This window comes from Myotis lucifugus, unplaced genomic scaffold (genome assembly GCF_000147115.1).
Source record: "Myotis lucifugus unplaced genomic scaffold, Myoluc2.0 scaffold_17, whole genome shotgun sequence".
NCBI lineage: Eukaryota > Metazoa > Chordata > Mammalia > Chiroptera > Vespertilionidae > Myotis > Myotis lucifugus.
Window position 1 is genome coordinate 8,030,708 of NW_005871065.1, and position 10,544 is coordinate 8,041,251.

Here is a 10,544-nt window from a genome sequence, read left to right on the forward strand (position 1 = left end):
GTTGTTTTATGGAAGAGGCAATAGGAGGTGGAACCCTTAGCAATAGTTTGCAAAGTTTGCTCACTTTTAAAGCAACCATATATTTTCCAGCCTTGGCCACCTTAGCCCGAAACATGGAGCCTGTACATGCTGGCACTGATCCACAGCCAAAGAGGGATAGATGGCAGAGCCTGGATAAGTACAAAAAGTAGTGGTTGAATTGAGTCCAGTGAATCTGCCAATGTAGCAAAGGACCCTGTCCAGTACCTTGCACCTAGTAGGCATTCCAACATATGTTGAATAAAAAGCAGTCTACGTGTAATTCATCACCAGCATTTCCCAGGCAACAGACTATATAATAACACAGCTAATGCCTTGTCTCATAGTTTCTGTGACTTTTTGGTAGAATGACAATGAAAGTATTAACCAGGCCTTGCATAGCTGTCTGAGCACAAATCCTGGGAGTTGCTCAGAATGTCTGATTATGTGGGAGTGACCGGGCTCCATGGAGGAGCATGAGATTCCAGCCTGGAGTGCTTGGTGTGGTCAAGGGGCAAATTAGTAAAATCTCCCTACACGGAGGTAAAAAAAAAAATAGGGAAACCAACAACCGAGGGCTAGCCGCTGGACATGTAGTCCATGCGAGCAGGATAAATCCTCCTCAAATCAACCTCAAGGCTTGCTCAGAGCTGAGGTCAAATGTATACACCCAAGGAAGTAAGCTGCGGAAACTTGATAACCACAAGGCTGATGTCGGGCCAGAGAAAACGTGCAGACTGTATCCGCAGGCAGTTCAGAAAGCCGCAGCTATAGCAAACAAGACTGAAAACACAGCCTAGAGAGCCAGCTTGGGGTGGAGAGAGGGAGGCAGGAGGCACAGTGGTTGGGTTGTGTGCACAGGCTTCAGCACCTACCTGGGTTGAAATCTTGGCTGTGTTACTAACTAAAGACAAGTGACTTAACCTCTGTATTCCAGCCCTCTTTTTGGGTTAATTTGAGTCTGCCCTCTTGTTTTCTGCTAAGACTAAATGAGTTCATACATAAAACATCTAGCATTCAAAACTTAAAAAGGTCATTTAGAAGCATAGCTGGTACACCAACCAGCCACATCTTTGGTTTGTCAAGGTCTGCAATCAGACTTTGAATTTCATTCATCCATCCGTTTGTTTGACAGATCTTTGAGTGCCTGATGTGTGCCTGAAACTGGGAATACAATGAAGAACTGAAACAAACAGGTCTCTGACTTAGTAAACCAGTGAAAGAAAATATTAGAGGGTCAGTGTTAGGTTAGTGGTAAGGGAGAACCAGGTAGCCCTGATATCATTTCTAATGTGACTCTTAAGGAGGAAGAAATATGTCAAACTTACCACTCTGGTGCAGCATGTTAATAATGGGGGAGGCTATGCAAGTGTAGTGACGGGGGGCATATGGGAACGCTCTAGACTTTACACTTAATATTTATGTGAACCTAAAACTGTTCTAAAAAAGTAAAAATCTATTTTTTAAAAATTTTAAAAATGAAATAAGAATAAGATATTAAGATTTTAATAAGAGAGTAAGATCTAAAAGAATAGCTCTTAAAAGTTGTCATTAAAAATAAATAAATAAAAGGATGGATGCATAATAGAAAAGATTTTTCTCTAATTATCCTAAATATTTTTGGTAACTTCACAGAAAACTAAGGATATTAGCTAAATCACATTTTGATAAATTAGATTTTTTATATCAGCTCTCTTCATTTTTTAAAAATGGCAGATAGTGAAAGCTAATGGAGTCCATCATACTCATCTCTAAGAGGCACTCGTAGTTCATATTGCCACGCAAGGAACTTGTTAGAAAAAGCAGTGTTCACATAAGCCAGGCATGGGAAAATAAAAGTGAAGCTCCAGCTGAAGGGATTTTGTTTGTTGATCCTTCAGGGTCATGCTTGCATTTAAGTCAGCTACATTCGGTCAATCAATTTGCCTTCCAGTGTTTTATAGGCATTTTCTTACTATGTGTGAGACTTGGCTTGGGATCTGACACTACCACAATAAATAGGGGATGATTCTTGCAGTCAATAGTCTCATAGTTTCAAACTAGAACACAAGAACAAGCAATGCAATGGAATAATTGGAGGCAGTGATAATAGGGAAGCAAAGAACTTCATTCATTCATTCATTCGTTCATTTGTTCATTTGTTCACTCACTATATAGGGTGCTCCAGAAATGTATACACATACTTTGAATAATTACAAAGACAGTATTATTAAAATACATTTTCAAAATTGAACTATCAGCTGTTAAAAAGTGTGTGTGTGTGTGTGTGTGTGTGTATGTGTGTGTACCTTTTTCAGGACACCCTGTATGTTAGTGACACACTATGTGAAAGGCTCCATAGAAGTGAAAAGATAGATAGATAATCCTTGCTCAAATATATATATAATTGATTTCAGAGAGGAAAGGAGAGGGAGAGAGAGATAGAAACATCAATGATGAGAGAGAATCGTTGATCAGCTGTCTCCTGCATGCCCCACACTGGGGATCAAACCCACAACCTGGGCCTGTGCCCTGACCAGGAATCAAACTGTGACCTCTTGGTTCATAGGTCGACGCTCAACCACTGAGCCACGCTGGCCGGGCAATTCTTGCCCTCTTGACTCCTTTATGATTCTGCCTGTTAGGATTGTGGAGAAGCTTTGAGTTGGGTCTTGAAGAATGAGGAGTATTTATGGAGACAACCAAGGTGAGAAGGGAGTGTCAAAAGGAGGAAATATCCTGTGCACTTGGAGGTCCCATTGCCTTGTGGGAAGAACGCTGGCACTTAGCTCTGGTGACCCCCTCTCAGCACCAGTGGCCCCACCTTGGTTCCTCACAAGGAGATATTTTAGGGAAGTCCTTATGGGTGATGACATTTTGTCTGTAAAGAATGACTATGCCCTCACTCCACTGCCTTCTGTCACCTCATGGACAGTCACAGGCTGACATTCTAGGACATTCCATTTCCCTCCTTTTAATCAAGGCCTACAAGGCTTATCAAAATATATCCAGATCTGTTTTTAGAGATCTGCAATCTGTAAACTTAGCCTTTAATTTCAATCCTCATCTTAGGTACTTAAATATTGATTTTAACCTTTTTTTTCCTTAAAAAAAGATTTATAACCAAGTCCAGTTATCATGGATATGGATAATCCTTCAGTGGACACAGGGACAGATATTTATATATTAGCTTACATCTAGTTAGATCATAACTTGAAGGCTAACAACATCTAAAATTCTCTGATGATATCAGATTGTATTCTTAGAATTTACTTTTAGGGCCTTTTCAGGGGCTGGAATGTTTTTGTGAGGCTCTTCCTTTCTTGATTTGTATTACAGATACTATCAAATTCCACTTGGTTTTTATCTACATAACATAGAAAATTAAAACAACTGGACTTCCTACTCCCCAGTCTTCCCCACCTCTTGCTTTCCTTATGAGTGAACAAAGGCTAAGCCAGGAAGCTCTTATCAGGGGGGTCTTCCTGAGAGTACTTTCCTGGATGTCCTATTCAGCCCAATCGACTGCGTCTTCTGCTTGTGGAGAATAACCACCGAGAAGCCCTGCTGTTAACATTGATCCCTGAGAACCATAGGTCATGGCAGGCCTCTGAGTCACCCGCAGTTAATCATGAGCAGCCTGCATTAGTCATTGGTGTGTTTGATTGTGTTCTAATTCTTTAAAAATGTGTGGTTCCCTCTGGGGAAAGTGGCTCTGATTCTAACAGACAAGGCAGTTTCTGCTCTATTCTCAGATGCACATCAAGGCACACGCATTCACAAATGAGGGAGCACCCACCAGCTAAAAAGTACTCACTGCAACTATTAACCGATTAGCTACTAGTTTAGTAGACATACTCAGGGTAGTTTTCTGACTCAGGGTAGTTTTCTGACTGAACAACTTGATTGGCAATCGAGCATTAAATGTTGACTAGTCCGAGTAAGTCATGTGCTTTGTATAACACAGATTGAATGGTATTTTTCTTTTGAGAAATCACTCTCTTCCTATCAGCTCCTAAGAGAAGAATCAGCCCAGCGCCCTGCCCTCTTTCTGCTGGGCTGGTCTTTTTTTGAACTCAGATAAAACCACTAAGGCCACATGCAATAGGCCTGGGTGTTGGGGAAGCCTAGTCATGATGGAGTAGCCCTGAGGACCACTAACAAGGAAGAAGGACGTTTAAAAATATGACAGGATACCTTGACCCCAAGAGGTGGTCACAAGGAACACAGCAGTCACCAAAGCTTCCAATCAAGGGACAATCATGTGCAGTTGTTATGATTACGCATACCATGTAGAAAGAAGTATTAGTAGCTTTTTGTTGTTGTTGTCAACTATTTCCAGAGTGAATACTATATGAACAGTTCTGGAAGTTTTAAGCTAAGATGTTAAAAGTGATTATTTTCAAGGGCTAGGGTTCTTTCTTGTTTTGTTTTCTAGTTTGTCTACAGTGAATATGTACTGCATTTAGTAAGAAAAAAAAGGTTGTTTGTAGTCTTAAGCATTTTATTTTTTATTTTTTTAAATAAGTGTCCTCTTTTATTATTAGTCTTAAACACTTTAAATCACTTGCATGCCTGCCACCTATCAGATTGGTTATTTTCATTGACTTATGTTCCCTTCTGAGCTTTGACGAATCACCCAGTTTCTCTGTTAGGTGTAATTACATAGAGATGTGGTTTCTCAGTTTGCTATTTCAAAGCATTGTTGCACCTGAAAAACAGACACCAGAGATCATCTGTGACGTGAGTCAGGGTAACCCAGACCCCCGTCTGATGCAACAGGTTGGGGCTGAATACAGCATGCTCTCACCTGCCCACCAGTCTGGTGATAGAACCTGCTTAGACATTGAGGTGTATATGTTTCTTTGTGGGTTTTTTTTTTGTGTGTGTGTTTTTTGCCTGTGAAAATGTATAGTTTATTAGTAGCACCATAAATTATTTGGCATAAGAAGTCTGTTCTGTGGAAAAGACACATGAATAGGTTTAGAATTTTATGGGGCTGAATCAGCCAAATCAAACACAGGCTTTCCCGAAGCTTCCAAGTTTTTAATGGAAACTCACGCTCTTCAGAACTTTGCTGCCTAATTATAATTCATGCCTTTTGCAGATCCTTTACAGGGTGGACCAAAAGGAAAATGTTAGACATGTGCACTTGTGACTTCTATTGTGTTATTTGTGGAGTGCCACACATCGGCTGGCCTGGTGCGTGCAAAGACAGAGGCCGCTCCTGGCAGGCCGGACCACGTCAGCATGAAGGAGGAAGATAACCTTGCAGTTTTGCAAATACAAACTGCAGGCTCAGAAACAGAACCAGCCTCTATATGTGGTTGTACAAAAGTCACCAGTGTCAGACTTTAATATAAAAGTCCAACAGTAACCATAGCCCAGATTATCCCATATCATTGTCTTCATTAGAGAGGTCCTTTTGAAACCCAGAAAAATGAACTACATGGATTTCATTTTTAAAAAGAATCTCTCTTTCTCTCTCTCTCCTCTCTCTCTCAACAGGTCTAACTGGTATCAAAGGAGAAAAAGGAAATCCAGGTGTTGGAAGCCAAGGTCCCAGAGGACCCCCTGGGCCAGCAGGTAAATATTTCTACCTAACAGAAAATTGAAAATGAAAATCCTAAATCTTTCTATTCTCTGGATATCACAGGTGAAGAACATGATCATATTACATCCTTGTATCTAACTGAAATGGCTGTATGTCGTGTTCATTTTGTTAGGAGGCCAATTTGTCTCCTAATACAAGCTCTCAAAGTTACAGCATATTCTGGAATCTTATTGGTTAGGATAGGCTCCAGCCGTGGGCAAACTATGGCCCGCGGGCCAGATCCGGCCCGTTTGAAATGAATAAAACTAAAAAAAAAAAAAAGACCGTACCCTTTTATGTAATGATGTTTACTTTGAATTTATATTAGTTCACACAAACACTCCATCCATGCTTTTGTTCTGGCCCTCCGGTCCAGTTTAAGAACCCATTGTGGCCCTTGAGTCAAAAAGTTTGCCCACCCCTGGGCTAGGCTATGCTGTAGTAACAAACAAATGCTTAGTGGATTGACACCACAGAGGTTTATATCATACTCGTGACACAAAGCTTGATGTATGGTGGTTCTCCCCCCGCCCCCCCACCACCATTTGGAACAAAAGGCCCCAGGAGAAAGATAAAGGAAGCATCTCAGGTCTCACAGTTCTAAATGCAGAAGGACATAAGTCACTTGTCACATTTCACTGGCTGGAACTAGTTGCTCAGCTCCAACTGTCCTGCAGGGGAGGCTCGAGATCTAGAGGAACACGTGGATGTTTGATGGGCACTGGTAGTTCCTGCCACCATGCTCATCTCACTGAGTGAGTTTTGGGTGAAGTTTTGAGGTTTGTGTACATTTCTAGGAGCTTTCATAATGGTCTTCAGACGATCAGAGTCATTATTAAAATTCTAAGTTTGCAATTCTATTGGATATTTGCAATCTCAGTCTTAGCCACATGGAATCAAATGGTTTATAGACTTTTCTTTCTAACCTAATAATTATTTTGGAAAAGACTTTTTCTAGGAGAGATGCCTAGTGCAATAGATTCATTTCAAATGTAAAAATTCCTGTAATTTGAGATCATATAACTGAGTCAGCATCATGAGATGCCCAGAATGGATGCTGGGTGGATGTTGATGAAATGAGACTGAATGTATCTGAGAGCCACAACACTTTTCAAATACATTTCTCATTTACATCTTGGTTTTAAGTTAAAGAATTTCATTTCTAGTTGAAGAATGGTTCTTAACTACTTTTTGAATCCAGCCATAAAAACCAACAAAGAGCCCTGCCTGGTTTTGCTCAGTGGCTAGAGCGTTGGCCTGGGAACTGAAAGGTCCCAGGTTCAATTCCGGTTAAGGCCACATGCCCGGGTTGTGAGCTCGATCCCCAGTGGGGGACTTGCAGGAGGCAGCCGACCCATGATTCTCTCTCATCATGGATGTTTCTATCTCTCTCCCTTTTCCTTCCTCTCTGAAATAAAAAAAAATGTATTTTAAAAAAACCACACACCAACAAACATAAAAACAAATGAAAACAAAAAACGAAAAAACCCAACCTAACAATCTTTTTAATTTCACAAAAATTTTAATCCCCATTTTCACACAATCTAAGTTCTCAATTAATATAAGCTAGCCTAAAGACATTTTGGATTAGTATGTTGGGTCCAATTGTAGACTTTATCTTTTTCTCATGTAGAATAATTTCTTTCAGACTCAGACTAATTTACTTCAATTATCTGGGGCCATAAACCAGTACAGATGATGAAGTTGAGCTTGAGAGTGTTCATGTGTTTGTGTGTGTGTGTGCGTGTGCACGCACACATGCATGCACACCCATACATTGGATTCATATTGGGAAACAGAAGCTCCACAGAGAAAACAAGGTTGAGAGTGCTATGTTCCTTCTCCTTTAATATCCAAGAGGTGCTAGAAAAGAATAGATTTTGTTTTCTAGTTTTCTGAGCTGATTAAAAGGGTTGTCCTCCAGGATAATGTGCAATTCCAGTATGTTCTTCTGTCTCGGGAATCCAGTTTAGGGAGAAGCTCTCAATGAGTAGAGAGAGGCAGGTTGCTCTAATTGTCGAGATGTGTAAGGTTGCTTCTCGTAAGAGTAGTTTACTTCTTGGTGGTCTCAAAACTCACCCTATTGTGATAAAAGACCAACTGTTTTCATTGTGGGTGCTTTTTAGGACCTGCAGGGGAGAGTCGGTCAGGAAGCCCGGGGCCCCCTGGCTCTCCTGGACCAAGGGGTCCACCAGGTCACCTGGGGGTGCCTGGACCACAAGGTCCTTCCGGCCAGCCTGGATACTGCGATCCCTCTTCATGTTCAGCCTACGGGGTGGGAGGTAAGTACCAGCCTCTTGTGGGCTTTAAGCAATGTTTTACTATAATTTGTGCCATAACAGTGAAGGGGTGCTATGAAAAATAGACCGAATATGGGAGGGAAGCAGAGCTTGAACTTCCAGGGGCATCTTCTATAAAGTGCAAATGACTCTAGAGGTTAACTCTTTAAAATACCGGAAGTTCAAAACAACAGCACAGCTAAGTCTTCCTTGCTTCCAAATGGCAGTTCACACAGAGTTGGCCTCTGAGCTCATTATTTGGTCATTGGGGGACATGTTTGAACGTTCTTTTGGGCCCCTCATGCTATGTTATTGCTGTGGTATGGCCATGGTGTCCTGTAAAATTTACTCTTATTTGGGGGAAACTTTAAACTTAGAACTTCCCCATAACTGGGATCCCCTAGATTCTTTGGGGTGACATCCTGCCCACCCCATGCATGGATGACCAAAGATAGTTTTCAGAAGAAACATAAGTGGCCATGCTGTCCTTACCTCATTACTAACTACTGGACTGCGATTCTGAAAAGATTATGCTCCCTATAAACATCTGCAGTCTGCGTGCTGGCGGATTGTGCAATGACACATTTTCTGACATAGTCGTTCTTGGAAGCATCAAGAGGAAGATTGAGAGACTGCTTTGAGGCAATGAGCTTATTAGTCAATAAATTTAAGTTTTCTGCTTTAGGAGAAATTTAACCTTATTTGCCAGAGGAACTGGTCAGAGTTTTGCTGATGTGTTTTTCTCTGTCCATCTCTTCTCTCCCTATTTCCTTAAATCTCTCTGTCCTTTACTAAGATCTGATCCCTTACAATGATTACCAGCACTGAAGTGGCTCCACTCTGAGGACTTTGGCCTGGGAAATTGACTCTGGATACAGAACTATCCTGTTGACCACCACCACCCAGCCCCTGCCCCTAACAATGGGCACTCTGCTTCCCTGCCTCACCTGCTTCCCTATCTGCCCACTATCACATCTCTGCTCTCACCACACAATGTCAGTACTACTGGAATTTAACCAAATCACATGGGTCAGTTGTATTACAAACAGATTGCTCCATATGAGCTTGGATAGAGGTATACGGTTGTGTACCAAGAATTTATGCCAAACTCCCCTGAATGAATGCTCAGTAATAAAGTTACTTACATGAGCCTTCTCCTCTATCCTGTCCCCACACAAGATTGATGGGCATCTTTCTTTCTGATCATCCTGCTCTCCATTCTTCTGATCACCTCCCCTTCCTACTGCCCCCTGGTGATGGACTTCTAACATGAGATCGATTTTTAAAATTTATTTTTCATAATTCTGCTGAGTTTTCAAGGTTCCTTTTGTAAATAAAACACATAATATTTAATCAGATGGCTGTGATTCTAGTTTTCTAACAATGTCTGTCATGTATCTGTCCCTTCCTTCATTTACTAATCATCTGAAACCTCCTGGGGAAGGAACCAGCGGTGTGGTGGGTAAAGGGAGCTACTGCTTTCTACCCAAGCAGGCTATCTCTCTAGCTTAATGATCAAATCTACATCTCTGTGAGGGGAGATGATCAATTTTTGGTTTCTGGGTCCTATCAAGTCCCCACCCCGCTCTTCCTCTCTAGCTCCCCATCCTGATCAGCCGGAATTCACTCCTGTCCAAGACGAGCTGGAAGCGATGGAATTGTGGGGCTCTGGGATCTGATCGCCTCACGAGAAATTGGAAGACCAACTGCAGGAACTCTTACGGGCACTTGTTCAAGAAGAATGTCATAATGTGGTTTGTATACTACCTTCTAGGGGCTTGTTTCATCAGCCTAAATCTCTTCCTTGGATATTGTTATTATTGACAAAAAGAATTACATTTTTTTAAAAACCCCTCAATCTATGATGCCATAGGATTGATTTTTCTTGGTTGCTTTAATGACATGCCAGATCACTGGTTTTTCCAGAGAGGAGTTCTCGGAGAAAATTTGGCCAAAAAGTTGAACTACGGAAACTTTTCTGTGTTAGATGACCTCGAGTCCTAAAATGCAACAAAACAGATGTGATTGTATTCGAGGGACATGGGGTCCTAGCAGAACAGGAATTTAAAGAGATTCAAAGATGATGCCATTGATTCCTGTCCCCTGTAACCTTGCTGAAAAGAAAAAGGGAGAAACTACCTCTTTGTCAATTGATGTATCCAACTCTGAGATCACTTGATAGCTGCTTTCACTGCTGTCCAAGGACATGGTACAATAGAACCTTTCTTAATCTGGTGCTATGAAAAATAGATTTCGTTTTGCAGTGGTTTTTGCCATGTACAGTAATGACTTTCCACCGGTTCCGATGCAAACAGATCTAGTTTTGATGAACAGTTTATCCAGTGGTGTTCCAAGGCTTGCCCTCCTTATCTACATGGCGTACGTTGTACATGCAGATAAGTTTTTGCAAACCTGTTTCCGTTCTCTTTTGTAAGCAAATAAAAATTTAAAACAGTGTGTGTGGACTCTCTTGACTGCATTTCTAAAAGTCACCTTCAACATAGCTGAGTTTTAAACAGGAAAATAAGAATCGGCTTCCTTCAGACAGGCATTCAAACATACATTCAAACATTCATTCGTTCATTCTAAGTGTAGTATAAAGCTTAACAGAAGAAGTTGACTTGAATTTTATCATTCATTTATAACCTCTCAAACAGCAATGACAGTGAAAATGC

At 41.2% G+C, this 10,544-nt stretch overlaps 1 protein-coding gene across 3 annotated transcripts in view; it reads left to right on the top strand.

The window, feature by feature from the left end:
- The window catches only part of COL14A1 (collagen type XIV alpha 1 chain), a 173,165-nt gene extending 162,839 nt beyond the window's left edge, over positions 1 to 10,326 (top strand). For 2 of the 3 annotated variants that reach the window (XM_006085247.3, XM_014452679.2), the window contains exons 46-48: positions 5,506 to 5,583; positions 7,717 to 7,872; positions 9,469 to 10,326. In XM_006085247.3, coding sequence (XP_006085309.1) covers positions 5,506 to 5,583; positions 7,717 to 7,872; positions 9,469 to 9,548 — 314 coding nt within the window. In that variant the 3' untranslated portion in view covers positions 9,549 to 10,326. The other variant, XM_014452680.2, reaches the window with a different exon arrangement.
- Positions 10,327 to 10,544: the final 218 nt, after the last annotated feature.